We start from the raw sequence: 19,657 nt of genomic DNA, 5'->3' as shown, positions 1-19,657 counted from the left end.
CATTCCACGCACCAAGTGGGCGGCGGCCACGCCCGAGGGGTAGGCGTGGCCGCGGGATATACACCGGGCGCGCAGCCCGGAGCGCGCCAGTGCTACAGTGAGCTCTTTTAATAAAGACTCTTAAACTCACCGCGTTGTCCGCTTCCTTCTTGTTGTGCAAGCAAGCGCGCGTCGCACCGCGCTTCAGTACCACAGATTTTTATTAATTTTGGTGGCCATTTTGAAAAGATTAGCCGCCATGTTGCATTTAGAGTTGGCTCATCGACTGGTTTTGAAGAGTATCCATATGAGAACATCACTGTCGAATTTCATGCTTGTATCAGAATGTGAGAACCATTCACCCTAATAATGGGTTTTAGCCAATTTGCAAGAAATGAATCGATTTTGTTTCAGGTGTTTCAAGATTTTCATATCAGATCTGGGATAGAAAACTTCAGCTGTTCAGCCTGGCGGAGGTATCGTTCTCGTTGCTAATGGAACACACAACACAACACACCACTCCAGGCCGATCAGTCTGTGTTAATTGTATCTATCTATAATTCCAGTAATCTCTGGCTGTCTGTCTGTACGTCTGTACGTTTGTCTGTGACCGCTGTTTCTCGACAACCACGGGTCCGATATACTTTTAACTTGCCAGGTATATTGCTGGGGACCCGAGGATGTGCCTTTTCAAGGTTTCATATTAATCGGACAATTACTTACCGAGCTATGTCCAAAAAACGATTCAACCAATCAGAGAGCAGCGAACGATCGCGTGTGCCGAACGTGGCGGGCACACTCTGCCTCGGATGGCACATTTGAGAGCGTATTCATTTATTTCACGTTTGCAAACTATGTTGGCGTTAAACTATGTTTTACAACTAATAAAAACGAATTTGCGATTCATTCGCTTTCCTGCGCGTTTGTGCACGCGATGGCGATTTCTTTACCAAACTCCGGAAGCCGTTCGCTTTGGACCAAACCATTGCATGTAAATAGAGGGGGGGGATTGTCACCACTCGCAAGCCGTTCGCTTTGGACCAAACCATTTCATGTAAATAGAGGGGGGGGATATAATTTTAGATATAGATATAGTACGGGCATGCCCTAGTAACTATAATGGAAGGGAAACATTTGCGTTTTTCAATTGGATCGTACTTTCCATTCAATGCGGGTTTTGACGATACTATAAGATCGGTTCTGCTGCGAGTTTTCAGAAACCAAACGGGTCTAACCGGATCGAAACGCGGGTCAAATTGCCACGTCTCTACGCAATTGCAGTGCCATTTCATCATTCCATATAAAAGCAGCGCCATGTGTCATGCATGTGCCGGGTTTGTTGATTCGCGATAGCTAATGCCGAGGAGAGTTGCGTGAGGGTCAAGTATAGGCGGTGTATATCTTCCGAGGACACACCAGCGGACAACAGAATCTCTTGCTTTTTTTGTTTTACATTTTCTGGTATCTCTCACTTGATCATATTTGCGGCACATCGTCAGTGTTTGACAATCGACTTGATCATCCGATGGACGTTTCTTTATTTTGAGGGCTTCCGCTATAATTTCGCACCATTCCTTTTTTTTCCGACTTCTTTGTGAAATAAAATCAAATTCGTGTTTTCCAATTTATTCCTGAATAATTAACCTTCTCATCTAATTAAATGGCAGCTGACTGGAATATGGTTCATCGCGGGTTGATTTTGCATTGCGCATGCTCCGTGGGTAGTTTGGCAGCCTTGTTGGACGTGCTGTTTCGTCAAAACGTTCAGAGGTTAAAGGTTAGCTTCCCCAAGACGGCACTCCCACGTGAGTGACCATTTCGTAAGGCATGGGCGGGGATATCTGTCTTGACGTATATTTTCCACGCCCAGTAGGCGGAGTTAGCGCCGTGACGTACCGCCCTCGGGCGATCGAATCGACGTCCGCGCATCAGGCTGTCACTGTCCATGTGAGCGGACTCGGTCGAGCCTCGAGTCGGAGAGCGATTCCTGTTCGCGACACCGTCAGACCCCGTAGCCCATACAGGACAGCGCAGCCGTGCCGCACTGCATTGTGGGTATCGTTGCACAATTCGGTATTCACGCCTTGGCTCTCATATAAGTAAGTACTCGGCTGTTTAACCAGTACACAGGACTGTGTGATACGCAATCAAGGAAGGATGGCGTTTGTTACTTCCCCATGTTACGGAGTTTTATTTCCCTCGCTCACTATGTATACACTAACACTACGTTTTGAATTTACCTGTGTACATACCTTTACGTGCCCATAACGAGTCACTGACATCGTACGTAATTTACATGGATCTATGACGTATGTGTGTGTGTGTACTTGTATCAATGTTGAGTTGTTGGTGTAATTCATGTTTGTGCGCATATCTTTGAGTGGAATCTCGAAACGGTAAAAGAAATATTGACGTGAAAAGGTATCCAAGTAATTTTAATTTAAAATCGTCCAGCCGTGTGTGAAGATCCGATAAAAGGGCGAAATTGCATTTCGGTTGCTTTGTGTCGACTATCAGTCACTTCCTCTCTACTATATAAGAGAGCCGTGTGTCTGTGAGCCTGTGTGTGCGCCTGTGTGTGTGTCTGTGTGTCTGTGTCGCCACTGTCTCAGGAATGGCTGAACGGATCTTCGTCAAACTTTCAGAGGTTCATAAGTGAGTGCCTGGGAGTGTTTTAGGCCAAAAAAAGTTCGTTTTTTTTTGGATTAAAAAAAAAAAGTTCGTTTTTTTTTGGATTAAAAAAAAAAACTCGATGGTGCCTGTCTTTTTGATTAATGACAGTTATAATTATATACAAGTACATATTCACATAAATAAATACAAAACAATTCGCAAACATTTGAACACAAATAAATCAAAAATCCTGGATGTGTACAAAGTTGGTAGTAAGGCTTCTTCTTTTTCCTGAACGTCATCATACTTGACTCAGAAACGTGATCAATGGTACATTCACCTGCATATATTCAACAAAACGGTAAAATGATGACATTTGTGATGGATTCTGATTTGGATGTAATTGCTTTTCTATTATATCTTCCCTCATTTCAAATATGTTGATGTTTCTTTTTCGCTTGAGCAACGCCGGGTACTCCAGATATAAACACTTTTGTACTTTACTCGGGGTGCAAATACAAATACAACTTTGGCTGGGGGTAACATAGGCTATGTGGCCGCTGCCTCATAAGGGGGGGTGTGAGGGAACGGGAGAGGGGGCGTAAATTCTCTATGTAAATTCCCCCCAGCAAAGCCGTAACTGATAAACTATGAATGTCAGTTGTAAGTGACATGTGGATACAACTGGCAGTTTATTTAAATGACAGGTTACAACTGAACTAGTTTGATCGACTTTAATCTTTCCTCAGTCATGCCCATCTGTTTTGCAAGGAGAGCCAATAGCAGAGAGGAGAGCCAGCAATCAATAGAAGAGAGCCAGTGTAATCCAGCAACATTTTGGGCCCTATCTGTAATTGGTAGGACCCATTTTGCCTAGTTATTGGTAAGTTCCCAGACCTATCTGGATGCTTAATATGACTCAACTTTTCCTTTATAATAATCTCCATTCATTTTGTCTTTTTCTCTTTATATTATTTTTGGCTTGAAATTGTCCCCTAGGACGGATGTAAGGCCATAAAATAACAACAATCCCAAGATGGTGCTGGAATCACCACTCGCAGTATGCCGTGATTCACCACCAATTAATGCTTACATTGTAGCGGCTGCCGCTGAGTTTTCACAATCGCCTTGCACCTATCAAGGACGCGGAGCGATCACCATGCCGGGCTCGTCCAGGACGCCCAGGCCCGCGCTCAACTTGCCAGGCCTCAGTCGGGACGCCCGGGCATGCCCGGGCATGCCCGGGCAGGCTCGCCCTCAACTTGCCAGGCCGCAGCCAGGACGCTGGGCCACGCCCCCTGGCGCCGGGCCTGGGCAAACCCCCTGGCGGAATAGATATATATTGCTGACTGATAAACGGTTTTTCAGAGTGCCTGAGTGTTTGATTTCATTAAAGCAACTCAGATGAATTCTAGCTTTTTGTCGCGTCCATTCTTCCGATCGACGTGGGAGCCCCGGCTCCTTCATTGGTGACCTATCGACATGGACACGGCAGTCGCCCTTAAACTGCCTACCTTCTGGGAGGCTCACGCGGCGGTTTGGTTCGCACAGGCGGAGTCCCTGTTCGCCCTGCGAGGCATCACGGCCGACGACACCCGCTTCCACCATGTGGTAGCTGCGCTCGGGTCGGTTACCGCGGCCCGCGCCCTGAGCCTCCTCGAAAGCCCGCCAGCCGCTGACAAATACGGCGCGATTAAGAAGCTGCTCCTCGATGCTTTCGCCCTCCCATCGGCGGAACGCGCACGGCGCCTGCTCGATCTGCCTGAGCTCGGCGACACGCGCCCTTCCGAGCGCATGGACTACATGCTTTCACTGCTCGGCGAGCACTCTCCGGCATTCCTGTTCCGGGAGCTGTTCTTCCGTCAGCTGCCTAACCCGGTACGCCTCGCCCTGGCAAGCACGACGATCACAGATCCCCGGGCCCTTGCCAGAGAAGCCGACAAGATCTCCGCCGCAGGACAGCGCATCGTAGCGGCGACATGGGACCCACCGCCGTCCGACGCAACACCCAGGGCGCCCGAGCACCCGGCACGGTCGACGGCCGAACTGCCGACGCCATTGGCGGCCGCTCTACCGAGCCGACCACCTCCGGCACGACGACCGAGGCCTCCACCTGACCAAGCGTGGTGTTACTATCATGCCAGGTTCGGACAGAAGGCCCGGACATGCCGACCCCCGTGCACCTTCGGCAGGCCGGGAAACGGCCGGGCCGGCGTTCATTACCAGCCATGAGCGCCGGCCACACGGGCAACTTACTGTTCATCACGGATAAAGCGTCCGGACGGCGCTTCCTGTGCGACACCGGCGCCCAACTGAGCGTCATACCCGCCTCTGACCAGGACAGGCAATCCGCGGTTTGCGGCCCCTCCTTAGTTGCGGCCAACGGATCGACTATCCGCACCTTCGGCCCGCGCAATGTCACCCTCTGCTTCGGCGGCCAACGCTTTGCTTGGACGTTTGTAACCGCCAACGTGCCCGTGGCTCTGCTAGGCGCCGACTTCCTCTGCGCACACGGACTGCTGGTGGACGTCCAACGGCGTCGTTTAATCAACGCTGAAACCTTCAGCTCCCTGGTATGCACATTGAGCAGCTCCGCGCCGACCGAGCTGGCATGCGCCGTCCCGGCGGCGAACGAGTTTGCTCGCCTGCTCACGGAGTTCCCGGCCCTCACGCGGCCGACGTTTTCGGCCGTCGCAGTACGGCATGGGATCGAGCACCACATACCAACCACGGGCCCGCCGGTCTACGCCAGGGCCCGCCGCCTCGACCCAGCCAAGCTCGCCGTAGCGAAGGCCGAATTCGACGCGTTGGAGCACCTCGGCATCGTGCGGCGCTCCGATAGCGCGTGGGCCTCGCCACTGCACATCGTGCCAAAGCCGGGGGGTGGATGGCGCCCGTGTGGCGACTACCGCCGTCTCAATGACGCTACCACCCCCGACAGGTACCCGATCCCGCATATCCAAGACTTCTCCGCCCGTCTGGCGGGACGGGTCATTTTTTCGAAAATTGACCTCATACGGGGATATCACCAGGTACCTGTCAGGGCGGCCGACGTCCCTAAAACGGCAGTCATCACGCCGTTCGGCTTATTCGAATTGTTGCGGATGCCGTTTGGTCTCAAGAACGCGGCTCAGGCGTTCCAGCGCTTGATGGACGGCGTGCTGCGTGACCTGCCGTTCCTTTTCGTTTACCTGGACGACATCCTCGTCGCCAGCACGTCCCGGGCCGAGCACCTCCTCCACCTCCGGACACTGTTCGAGCGCCTCAGCGAGCACGGCCTCATCGTCAACCCGGCCAAATGCCACTTCGGCACGACGGCCGTTGATTTTTTGGGCCATCACATCACCAAGAACGGGGCCGTGCCGCTGCCAACCAAGGTCGAGGCCATCACCACGTTCCCGCGTCCCCGCACCATAAAGGCCCTGCAGGAATTCCTGGGAATGGTGAATTTTTATCACCGCTTCGTGCCCCGCGCTGCTCAGCTCATGCGGCCCCTCTACGAAGCCCTCCGGGGCATGCCGGCCAAGCACGACATCGCCTGGTCCGCAGCAATGGATGCGGCCTTCCAAGGCTCAAAGCGGGCCCTCGCCGACGCAACACTGCTCGCTCACCCGGTGCTCAACGCTCCCATCGCCCTCACCACGGATGCCTCCGACTACGCGGTGGGCGCCGTACATGAGCAATGGGTGAACGGGGTTTGGCAGCCACTCGCTTTTTTCAGCCGGCAGCTCCGGCCGAACGAGCTCAAATACAGCACGTTTGACCGGGAGCTCCTCGGTCTACACCTGGCCGTCCGCCATTTCCGCCACCTCCTGGAGGGCCGACCTTTCACGGCGTTCGTCGACCACAAGCCGTTGGTTTACGCCATGGCCAAGGTCACGGAGCCATGGTCGGCCCGCCAACAGCGCCACCTCTCCGCCGTGTCGGAGTTTACCACGGACATCCGGCACGTCGCCGGCAAAAACAACGCCGTGGCCGACTGTCTTTCCCGGGCCAGCGCGAACGCGGTCCACCTGGGCGTGGATTTTGCGCTTATGGCGGCGGACCAAACCACCGACACCACGGTGCAAGCCCTCCGGGCGGCGGACACGGGCCTCCGCCTGGCCGACATCCCCTGCGCGGACACTGTCCTGCTCTGCGACGTCTCCCAAGGCCAGCCTCGCCCCATCGTGCCCGTCGCCTGGCAACGCCGCATCTTCGCCTCCCTCCACGGCCTTTCCCACCCGGGCCGGAAAGCTTCCCAGAAGCTGGTGTCGGCGCGTTTCGTCTGGCACGGCCTTCGTCGGGACGTCCGCGATTGGACCAGCGCCTGAACGGCCTGCCAACGGGCCAAGGTCCACCGACACACCCAGGCCCCGCTGGCACCTTTCACCGTGCCCGAACGACGTTTCGACCACGTCAACGTGGATCTGGTGGGCCCCCTCCCCCCGTCACGGGGGTTCACACACCTGCTCACCATGGTGGACAGGACCACCAGGTGGCCGGAGGCCGTTCCCCTCGTCTCCACCACCACCGCCGACGTGGCGCAGGCTTTCATCGCCACCTGGGTCGCCCGCTTCGGCGCACCGGCGGACATCTCGTCAGACCGCGGTCCACAGTTCACCTCCGAGCTGTGGGGCGCGGTCGCCCGCAACCTGGGGATCAAGCTCCACCGTACTACGGCCTACCACCCCCAAGCAAACGGGTTGTGCGAGCGATTCCACCGCTCCATGAAGGCCGCGCTCATGGCCGGCCTTCAAGACGTCGGGTGGGCCGACCGGCTGCCGTGGGTCCTTTTGGGCCTTCGCACGGCCCCCAAGGAGGACCTCCAGGCATCCACCGCCGAGCTTGTCTATGGCCAGGTGCTACGCGTCCCGGGCGAATTTGTGCCCGACGCTACCAGTCCCTGGTCCGCAGCTCACTAGCGCTCGGACCTCCAGGAGGCCGCCCGACGGTTTGCCCCCGTGCCAACATCCCACCACGGTGACCCCCAGTCCTACGTCCCCCCAGCACTCCGCACAGCGGAGTATGTTTTTGTGCGTCACGACGCACATCGGTGGCCACTCCAGCCGCCGTACGACGGGCCCTTCCGGGTGCTGCGACGGGACGACAAGTCGTTCGTCATCGACATCGGCGGCAGGTCGGACCGGATTGCTGTGGACCGCCTCAAGCCGGCGCACGTGGACGTCGACCACCCACCACGGGTGGCCCTTCCGCCGCGGCGAGGCCGTCCCCCGTCCACGGTGCCCCCCACTCGACCGCCCACCACCTCACCGGACCCCCTCCCACGACCCGCCAGGGGTCGCTTCGGCCGGGTCATCAGGACCCCCCTCAAATTGACCCTGCCGGTGCAAGTCGATTCTGGGGGGACGTGTGTAGCGGCTGCCGCTGAGTTTTCACAATCGCCTTGCACCTATCAAGGACGCGGAGCGATCACCATGCCGGGCTCGTCCAGGACGCCCAGGCCCGCGCTCAACTTGCCAGGCCTCAGTCGGGACGCCCGGGCATGCCCGGGCATGCCCGGGCAGGCTCGCCCTCAACTTGCCAGGCCGCAGCCAGGACGCTGGGCCACGCCCCCTGGCGCCGGGCCTGGGCAAACCCCCTGGCGGAATAGATATATATTGCTGACTGATAAACGGTTTTTCAGAGTGCCTGAGTGTTTGATTTCATTAAAGCAACTCAGATGAATTCTAGCTTTTTGTCGCGTCCATTCTTCCGATCGACGTGGGAGCCCCGGCTCCTTCAACATCACGGTTCTCGGCTGAGCACGTGGGTTTTGCGATGATCCCGTCTGTGTATTGGTAGAATAACTGGTAACTACACGAGGGCAGCTGTAATTGCAAAATTTGGTACAGAGTTTTATATTGTCAATGCCTCAGATGAGTTCAACTTTGAGCTCATGAGTAAAAATGAAAATTGGTACAGAACTATATTTACTCACACAGCATCCACATGACAGTCGAGGTTAGTGCCCCCTGGGGTGGTTTTACTTCGAGAGAAAACAATGGCATGAGAAGAACCACCTCCATTTAGTACATCTGAGTTTTTATTGTTTTTTTTTATACAAGGGTCTAGATTCGTGGAGGAGCTGAACAATAAGGGTCAGGGTAGTTAAAGGTCTGCTACAGGCCTATACTCGCCCAATGAAAATATATTTACTGTATTTGGCTTTTTTGCATTTTGTCTAAATATAGTATTTTTACTTGGATTCAAAAAAACATGACTCAAACTCAAACCCATAGAACTTGGATTTATACTTTGCTTGGCACTATCACTGTCCATATCTTATTAGTTATTACATATAATGGTAACAATACGAGTTCCCTTGCAAGGAACTTTGATGCAGAAGGAGGCCATTAGGCCCATCAAAGCCTGCGCTATTATTGCCAAATGATGGTTGTTTGTCCATACTCTATCCTTTTAAATGCCGATCATCAAACAAGGAAGTGGTACAGACCATATTTAAAGGCTTTGGTATGCCTCGGTCTGGGTTCGAACCTCCAAACTCTCAGACTCAGAGCGGACGCTGTAAGCATTATGCAAACCAATGCTGGTCAAACTCTGCAAACTTCAAACAAATAGGAATCGGATTGAAAAAAAAATGATCCAGAGAGCTCGTAACGATATATAAAAGAGTTGTTGTACGTGTTCCAATTAGGATTGTGGATTTGGGATGGTTTATTTGTGGTGTGAATATGATTATTGTTGAAATTTTGAATTGGGGGAAAATTAAGCTGTCATAATTTTACTTTGCAACAATATCCCATATTCACCTTTGCCCATTGTCCAGACCCTACAGATCGCACACCATGCTTCCCAGGACAACAAAATCCTTTCTGAGCCTTTCATGTGGCATGGGATTAGGTTTTCTCTTCTGCTCCACCCTCTTGTTTATATACCGTTCCAAACGCCTGCAAAGTCACCATGACATTATTCTGCTGGAGAATGATCCACACGCCCCCCACAAAGAACATGACAAGCTTGCAGCGATTGACTCGGTGTTCGGGCAGATGGACTTCAACTTGAATGATAAAAGTCATCAGGGTAGGTAATACTGATAAGTGCAACATTGCGTTGTAGTAGTTAAATATTACTCCCCAGACTTTCAAATGTAACCACTTTAAGGACTGTTACTACCTTTCATTTGTCACTCATTTCATAGGTTGAGCTCAAAATTGCATGAGGCAAACAAGTCAAACATTTTAGAAAAAAAATTGTATACATGAGTAATTTGTGTCAAATGTCAAAAAGGGTGATGCAGCTCTGTTCCCCTTTTACAGACCATACAAACTGTATTTTGTATGCAAAACTATCCTCGTGAATGTTAAAAGTTAACTCAATGAAAAATGTAATCTAAAAAAATTATCAAGAAATCAAAATAGTACAGTGTTGTTGTGTTTTTGCATCCAAATGTAGTTTTTACGTCATTAGCATCCGTACTCTGCATACCAGCTCTGATCAGGTATGTTTTTTTTTCTTAAATGCTATCAAAGCGAAAGAATTGTGACTTCATGCAATCCAAAAAGTCCAAAGCCATCAAAACTATCCAGGACAATCAAAATATGCAGATTGGAAAATTATAAAGGTATTCCAGGTATTAAAGCCTCAAATCCCAGCACTTTATATGCACAATGCAGTTACTGTTGCAATGAGTTTTCATTTGCTCACTTTTATATTTTAAACATCAAACGACATTGTGTGGGGAAAAAAGAAAAATAAATAAAGAAGGCAACTCGGACTTCCCACCTGAGATGAAAGTTGCTGTTAAACTTTGATAAAGGATTTACATTGTCATCTGTGTTTTTCATTAGAGTAAAAGTACATGTGCGTGCTTACTTAACATTAACACTGAGCATGAAAATAATATATATAGTTTTTCTGAAAGAAATGTTGCACAAAATATTGAACCTAACACAAAATTAATAATCCCTTTTCACCCGATCTCTCGATGGTGAAGAATCACTTAAAAATTAAATAATTCTCGTTTCAGAATCCAGATATTCACCAAAATCGAATCGATTCTTCATTGTAACACACAACCTAACCTGTCCACCAAGTTTCATCCAAATCTGTCCATAGCTTTTTAAGATATCCTGCTGTGTTCGTTTTAGCCATATTTTGTGTGTGTGTTTAGCCCTATTTTAGCCCTATATCCTGCTGTGTCCGTTTTAGCCCTGATTTTGTACGTCAATGGTGAAGAATCACTTAAAAATTATAGTAGCCGGATAGGAATCCAGATCTTCACCAAAATCTAATGATTTCGTCCTTGTCACATACGCTATCTCTCTGCCAAATTTCGTTTGAATCCACCCACAACCTTTTGAGATATCTTGTTGAAAAACAGACAGACAGACAGACAGAGGTGAAAACATAACCTCCATCCACTTTTGGTGGCGGAGGTAATGAACCAATTTCTCCAGCTTTGCGCATGCGGGGTGTCGTGGAGGTGTGTAGGGACTCAAGACGCCAATGGTCGGAAACAGGTTTTACAAAAGGTCATGACTTTATTAACTGGTTGTTCACTTTCATTCCAATACCAAATAACTACCGTTTAACTCAATGGACCAGGTCACTCTATCCGCATGGTCCTTCTTGTTCGGCCGATGTTCCTCCGCCATTCCCGTCCTCCTTCCTCCCGTCGGGCAGAGGTTCTGATGACAAGTTCCCTTGACTCAAAGTCTCTTCTGTTTATATGGGCAAACTTCAGTTAATCCTCTGTGCGCTGAAATCGTAATCCCTTCTCCGCAGCAATGTTACTCAGTCATCCTGCTCGCCTTCCTGGCACCAACTCGCTCCTCCCTGCTGGGAATTTGCTTCATCCTCTTTGCATCCCGATGAAAGACAATAGTACGGGCTTGGGAATGTGTGTTAGCCCAGGGTCGTGCTAAAGCTACACAACAGGACTCCCAGCTTCGACAGGGCGAGATGCATTCCTGACATTCTTACGACCACCTGCTCGTACCTTGGTTTGTTACCAGTTCCAACGAATGAGTTACACTGAGTTACACTTCCACAATTGCCTCATCTTTTTGTTTTTTGTTTATATTAACCATTAATCTAAACATCAATATAAGTAAACAATCAATCACTACAAGTAAACATCAATACAATTTCCTTAGGCATACACCGTCATCCTGCAAGACTCTGATCACAAAACATTTCGTTGGTCATTGACTCCTTCCATATTGTTAATTCAATCTATTTCATTTGCATCACAAATATCTTTGTAAAACAACACTTCACCATCACCAAGATACAACAATTTTGCTTCACCGTTTTCAAGTTTTTAAGGCATCTGCAACATCTGGCAAAAACGTTTCCCTCCAAACAAACGTTGATTCTTTGTTTGAAAGGAAGGGCTGATCACTTGTGTTTGAATTCAGGTATGAAACATTTTCTTCTGTCTTTATAAACACCTGCACTACTTTGTGTAGGATTTCGCTGTTGTGGTAACGGTGCGGAGTCATAGACTGACCCTGCTCTCCATGTAGCATTCTTGCCACTCTTGCTGTGAACCATAATGATTCCTTGAACAAGGCCTTCGCCCAGTTGTAGTCGACTTGCCTCCTCCCTCATTATGAGTGGGCAGCAAGTGTTGGTGTAATGTTGATTGGCCAGCAAGATGTGGAACAGGGATGCCGGATGCATCCACAATGATGTTGGGACCATGGTGTTCAGGTCATTCATGGTCCATACCAGGAGCAACCAGCAGAATCGTGCACAGCTGTTGTGACAAGGGCACAGCCGTTTTTTGCAGCTACATGCTGGTTCCCCGGACGTTGGTGAAGTAATAACATATGTCCCCGCATTTCACAGAGGTTGCAGGTAAAATGTCGTTGTCCTGCAACTTCTGATGTGATGAATGTTCGAAGCCTTCGAACAAGAGTAAGTGATCGCCTTTCTTTCATATGTTGCAGTGTGATCCAGGCAAATGGTCACATAAATTTCCTTGGTGAAGGTAAGCATCCATCTCCAAGTTACACGGGAGAATTTCTTCATCATTCTTTGAGAAAGAGGGTGTATGCCACGATTAACTTCATTTTTTTAGCCACAAATTTTCTTTCTCGAACGTCTTCCCAATTCCGTTAGCACCCCCTTCAAATGTGATCTCGTCTTATCCTTATGCTCAGTCACATCTGAATCTGCTTTCCACACACACTGAATCAGATAGGGTACATCTTACCATGAAATCAGCATAATTATGTATATCTTCCGACAGTTTCACATTCAACAATTTGTTGTTTTCCCTTACAACATTCAAAAAGTTATATTCATTTATATGCGTCACACAAGTAATATTCAATCAGGTATGTATTTGACTACTAAACTAAGAATAGCATCCACAATTGCTTTCAGGTTAATATAGTTCAAAATTAACTCGCGCAGGTATTTTAGCACTACTCTAAGAAAATAAATTGTATATGATTACAATCACAAACAGGAATATCTAATTCCCACCGAAAATTTTCCCAAACCAACAAATTAAGCATAATGTATTATTACCATAATTCCTCCCCACTTTTCCTTTTCCCTTTTTTTTTTTTTTTTTTTTTTTTTTTTTTTTTAAACAGTGTGTCACTCGTGGTGATATGAGTTCACTGATCTTGTAATTGACACAACTCATAACATTGTCGTTATGCCATTATCTTAATTCTACTGTATTCATTTGCAACATCACTTGATTTAATCTTTTAATCTCAGTATTTATGTCGCCATAAAAGTCTTCCTCTTGTGGTTCCACATTTCTTTCCTCATTTGTCACTTCATGCGTTATCATCATGTTGTTGGTTACCTTATTCAAACACACCGTCACTAAGGCTTTCAAGCAAGCCACCACTAAAACAATTGCCAATATAACTACTGAACCAACAAACAAGTCTGCTACTCCTTGTATATATTCATACCTATGACATAATTATATGTCGATGACATTCAACATTATATACCAAACTAACAAGCTTCCTAAAAGGTAAATAAAGAAAATCCCTTAATATGTAACATAAATCAGATTATTTGTCTTACCCTGATCCCCCTATCTCCCGGGGTTGAACTCAATCCCCTGATCATGAGTGTAGTTGTGATACATTTTTTCACTCATGTTGTATTAATATCAGCAGGTAATTGTATGTCATGTAGGCAAATAAATGTCACTATCCCAAGTAGGAATATCACATGTTGAAAATGTAATGTTTATCAATGCAAGGGGTGTTAAAATGTAATTCAAATGACTGTAAATCACGACTATCATTTATCTGCCACTGAATGTTCTGCTGGGCTGCTAGGTGCAGCCTCATTTTCTGTGGGATCGTCCACCTTAGCCCCATGTGCTTGCTTGCAATGAGAGGCATGAATCCAACTTTCTATTTTGGGTCCATATTTTTTTTTTTTTTATTCTTATCAATCTCCTATGGTTTATCATTTCGTTCCAAGATACCGCAACCAAAGGTTTTAAACAAAGCTCTACCAAACTATTTCCAATGTGAACAAAAAATTCCAGTGAAACAATGATTCGAAGAATTAACTTCAAGGGGTCAATACATTTATTCTATAACCAGATCTAATTTTCCCATCCACTAGTTTGCCTTGCCACATGTCATATTATAACACTTTAATAAACCTTCGAAAAATGTTTCCCATCTCAACAAATTTCCTTTTTACAAATAGCCATGTGTAACTTACGTATTTAACTACAATTTCCTCTCAATTTGTTTGGCCTAACTGACCGCAAAAGTGGCTGCCAGCATGCAGTACCGTTTTTTATCTACCAAGGAAGTGCTCGTCCACACAAGACCTCTACCAAAATGTTGTTTGTAAAAACAAATCTGGGATTTCTGATTACATGGATGCACTCTCAGGACATTTTCAGGCTGCTGTTAACAATCCACTATGATAAATTAATTCCTTTACCCACAATCAAATAATTAGTACAAATTGAGGATATTATCCCTCTGACATTCATTTATAGATTCATTATGTTGGATCTAATATATATATATATATATTTTTCCCAATAATTTCGCACTGCTGTAAGGAAGAACAATAGCTCTCATAAGTCTTAGTAATATCGTACTTAATTTACCCAGCATCGAAGAATTTATTTACTATCCATTCTCATCTGTTAACCAGTGACTTTGCTTGAACTCCAGAACTCAAAACTCACAATAGTTCAAACCAGCAAAATTTCCTTTACTATTTTCCCATATCATCTATGCCTTATACACATCCATACATACAGCCCAATTTATATTCTGATAAAATTCAAGTTTATATATATATAAAATCCGTGAGCAGAGTACTCTGGGAAGTCAGTGTAAGACCTCTCCAAAATTTGGCTAATTTTGTACTCCCACATTTTTTATGAAGCTCATATTCATAAATAGCTTTGATTCTCATATAAATTCTATCACAATGGAATCCCAAGATTACTTCCAATTTTTACTATTAATGAATAGCTGCTCATAACTCAGCAAATCAAATCTTTATTCTCCATCTCCCTTGACAAAAGTGATAATTTTCATAATCAAATTATATTTCTATTTTTTATTTTACGAATTCTCTCGATATGCGATCCCATCCCCATGGAACTATCTATTTTCAGACAAGGCACACTGTCGGTGTCAACAATCTTGTAAGATTGATACACAAAAACAAAAACACTGACACACAAAATACCCACACACACATGCATTATGCGTATTTGTTTGCGTTGGAACCCTTATTTACAGATCCGGATGGGTGTCAACTTTATTTCAATTTCTCAAAATTTGTCCTTCAATTTTATAAGCGCTAATACACAAATGGACCAAAAGGTTTATTCTTAGAAAACCCCTATGACGTCACATTGACATTACCCTTTCAGTTCCCACAATAATTTATCCAAATTTGACTACCCACCCATTTGTATGTCAGTCGACCACTGACCTATCAATCGTGTGGAACAATAGTCCGAAATTCCCACCTGATCATGATGTGACTCTTGTCACTTGGTTTGCCAAAAAAAATTGCAAAGCAATTGTTCCAAACTTTGTAAATTTAAAATTTTGTGCCCAACATAAAAGATCCAATTTCGGCATTTGATCAATTAATTATCAATTTGCTTACAAGCAAAAGAAAAATGAATAATTCTTGCTCCGAAAACTTTTCAGACCCAAGAATCATCGACAGTTATTCATGTTTGTCCAGTAATCTAATTTGTTGAGGCCAATCGTCATTTGGGATTTGTCGCAATGAAGGCCTAATCATTGTCTGAGGTATCGGTCAGCACTGGTACCCTTGATCTTGGTTTACCCTATGAACTTGTCTTCCTTTTGGTATACGGACATCCTCTTTTCCAATGTCCCATCCGTCCACACTTGAAACACCGGTTTCTGTCGTTGCCTGGTCTGTGCACCTGTGCACTTGTATTGCTGGGCTGCATCTCTACATCCCTGAGTTGCCACTGCAATCTCTCGTTATCTCCTGAAACACGAAAAAATTCTCTGTACCGTCCTTTTTGGGGAGACAACTGGAAATCAGATGGGACAACTGTCACTTTCATTCCTAATTTCGAGGGCAGTTGTGCATTTGTCTCCTCCACTGTATCCTGTATCCTTTTTATTTTAAGTTCTAGATCCGTTATCCGTTCTTGCTGTTCCCGTTGTCTGGATTCACCATCCCAAAGATGGAATGCAAGCCAGTCTACCGTTAGATTCTGTCTCTTCCTGGCTTTCAATCTTTGTTCCAATCTTTCCAATCGACTTTGCTCAAATGTACCATCTCTTGGAAACTCCTCATCATGTCCCTTTGTCCACAAATACCAATTCTCGACCTGCCTTATAGCTTCGGCACCATAACGGTCGTACATATGATGTGTACAAGTACCTTTTTGTGGAATCTCTGGTTGTCCTTGTGTATTCTTGCAGGCTCCATTTCCCATTCTGCCTTTTATCAAAGTAGCGTTGGATGTGTTGTAGTTTGTTCCTCTAAAGCTTCACTCGTACCTCCAGGAAGGATCTCTCCACCTGTTCAAACGGTGATTTCCAGAGAATCTCTCTCACCTGTGGCTTTTGCACAATCCAATCTCACAGATCAGTATTTGCAGATGAGCCAGAGGGTCAGTATGAAATGGGTGAATCCTCAGGTGTCCACTCTGTTGAAGGGGAAATCACACAATGGTAACCGCACATATATATCTATATATAAACTCACCACCTTGCTCAATTTTCCAAGGTTGTCTTCACATTGATAATATCTCACAAAGATATCAAAGCTTATTTCTTGAGACCGCATTTTCATCAATCAAACAATCAATATATTCAATTCAATTTATTCAGTTCAATTTATTCAGTTAAATTTATTCAATAAAATTTATTCAGTTCAATTCAATTATTCAATTTCAATTAATTTATCAATATTCATCAATAAATCAAATTAATCATTTTGGATGACTCCTTGCATAAGCCCTTTCCCCAATGATGTCAGGACAGGTCCATCTATTGACTGAGATCGAAGCTCATCGGTCGTCACCTCTGGTTCATACCTCATGTCAATTGACGAATCACTGTTCTGTCCTAGGGTCATATCTGACCTATTTTTCCATTTTGCCTGGTCTCCACAAATTTTCTTTGCAACCACTAAAGGCAACTCATCCTTCATTCGTGAGACCGCCAAAATGGATGGCAGATATTAAAGTTCTTTGGGAAAAATATCTCATCATTTTTCTTTTAATAGTACCCAAATCTCTTGGCAATATAAATTTCGTTAAACTCCTGAAATAAGACTGTAAAATTCCTTCAATCATGCTAAATTTTGAAACTCCATCGCTTGTAACACCCAATTTATCCCATAGGGCTTGAAAGTTCTTTCCCAAGTTCATGCAATCATTCTGCATTTGAACCCTATGATATCATTCATAATAATCATCATGATTTTATAGTCATGGTCCTATCATAATCATCTATTTAAAACGAACATTTCCTTTATCACCACAGCTATGTGGTATAATCAACAATAGAATAAAACTGTACATAGCAACAGGCTACCTCATGGCCACTTAGTATACCTATTGACAATAAGTCATAACAATATCGAATAATCATTGAACAATTAAAAAATCGCTTCTACTGCTCCAGCCGCAGCATTCGTCATTTTGTCTGCTCATCCGCGTGACCAAAACGAAATAAAGGGAGCTCAACCATTACACAGCGCTTATAATGGCGCATGCCATAGGAACTCAACGCAATTTCGACTTGGCCAGAAAAACGAGCAAATTTTGCAGGATGTTAACTGGAATTAGCCGTGAAAATATATACAAAATACACAAAGATACACACCCACAAAAATAAACAACAAAACCCAAACAAACCCAAGGTCGACCATCTTACACAGTAAATTACATCATTTCAGCATCGTATTGATTGCTGAAATATTCCAGGGTTTATACACACCTTAAAAGAGGTATGCTTTGTGGTGTTGCCCCCTCCCACGTTTATTCCAGGGTTTATACACACCTTAAAAGAGGTATGCGTGGTGTTGCCCCCTCCCACTTTTAATTACTCATTAAATTACTCATTAAATTACTCATTAAATTACTCATTAGTTTCAGCATTGTATTGATTGCTGAAATATTCCAGGGTTTATACACACCTTAAAAGAGGTATGCATGGTGTTGCCCCCTCCCACGTTTATTCCTCATTAAATTACTCATTAAATTAACTTACATCGTTTCAGCATTGTATTGATTGCTGAAATATTCCAGGGTTTATACACACCTTAAAAGAGGTATGCATGGTGTTGCCCCCTCCCACTTTTAATTAAATTACATCGTTTCAATTAAAAAAACATCGCTTCTACTGCTCCAGCCGCAGCATTCGTCACTTTGTCTGCTCATCCTCATGACCAAAACGAAATAAAGGGAGCTCAACCATTACACAGCGCTTTTAATGGCGCATGCCATAGGAACTCAACGCAATTTCGACTCGGCCAGAAAACGAGCAAATTTTGCAGGATGTTAACTGGAATTAGTCGTGAAAATATATCCAAAATACACAAAAATACACACCCACACAAATAAACAACATTTATTCCGTTCAACAGAACAAACATTTCCTATATCATGACATGCATGTCTTCAAAATTATATGACCAAGAGAAAAAGTAAAACTAATTAAAACTGCGGGCAGTGATGATCCGGGGACCATACCGCTCCATCCTGATTGGACGGGTGCGTGCTAGAGTCGTTAACAACGACAGTCCAGATCCGATTGTTCAAAATTTCAACTCAATCGATCGAAAAATGAACGCAGGGATGCATTTTAAAGGTGCAGTGGCACTAACTGAGTTGCCACGAATATGGCCACGAAATTGCCAATATGGCCATCACAAAATATTTTCCTTAATCAATTGGCTCATAGCATAACCAATCTGCAAGTATTTCATCCGAAGATGTATCTCTGAGGAATTTTAATTAAATAAGTCATTTATAAATCAATGAGTTAATTTATTAAATGATTAATCAATAAATCAAAATTATCATTGATAGCCACATCACTTGGTCAGTGTCATGTCCAAATATCAGCTTCCTTACTCAAAAGGTGCCTGAGTTAATGTAATGTAATTACTGTCATAAGATTACTGTAATTACTGTAATGATTACTGTAATTACTGTAATTACCGGAACTGTAATTACTGTAATTACCTCAGGTAATTACTGTAATGTAATTACTGTAATGTAATAACAAATGTAATTAATTAAATAAGTACTTCATTAATCGCTAATAATTAAATAACTCGTGAATTCTTATCCGATTTACTTAACATTTGAGTGTTCCCAAAACGTTGGAGCAAAACGTTGCAACAACGAAAGTGAAACGTTGTAGCGACGTTGTGGAAACGTCAGCAAAACCCAACATTTGAATGTTCCCAAAACGTTGGAGCAAAATGTTGCAACAACGAAAGTGAAACGTTGTGGCGACGTTGTGGAAACGTCAGTAAAACCCAACATTTGAATGTTTCCAAAACGTTTATTCTTTCTTTCTGTCTCTCTTTCTGTCTCTCTGTCTGTTTGTCTCTCTCTGTCTATCTGTCTGTCTCTATGTCTCTCTCTCTG

General features: G+C 45.3%; 1 protein-coding gene across 1 annotated transcript in view; it reads left to right on the top strand.

Annotated features, from left to right (window-relative positions):
• Nucleotides 1-1,791: 1,791 nt before the first annotated feature.
• Nucleotides 1,792-19,657, top strand: part of C1GALT1 (core 1 synthase, glycoprotein-N-acetylgalactosamine 3-beta-galactosyltransferase 1) — a 69,199-nt gene continuing 51,333 nt past the window's right edge. The window contains exons 1-2 of the mRNA XM_068131189.2: nucleotides 1,792-2,078; nucleotides 9,362-9,615. Of these exons, the coding sequence (XP_067987290.2) occupies nucleotides 1,807-2,078; nucleotides 9,362-9,615 (526 nt within the window). The 5' untranslated portion in view covers nucleotides 1,792-1,806. The remainder of the gene's footprint in view (nucleotides 2,079-9,361; nucleotides 9,616-19,657) is intronic.

This window comes from Myxine glutinosa, chromosome 1, assembly GCF_964187855.1.
Source record: "Myxine glutinosa chromosome 1, kmMyxGlut1.1, whole genome shotgun sequence".
Classification (NCBI taxonomy): domain Eukaryota; kingdom Metazoa; phylum Chordata; class Myxini; order Myxiniformes; family Myxinidae; genus Myxine; species Myxine glutinosa.
This window is presented reverse-complemented; position numbering and strand designations above follow the sequence as displayed.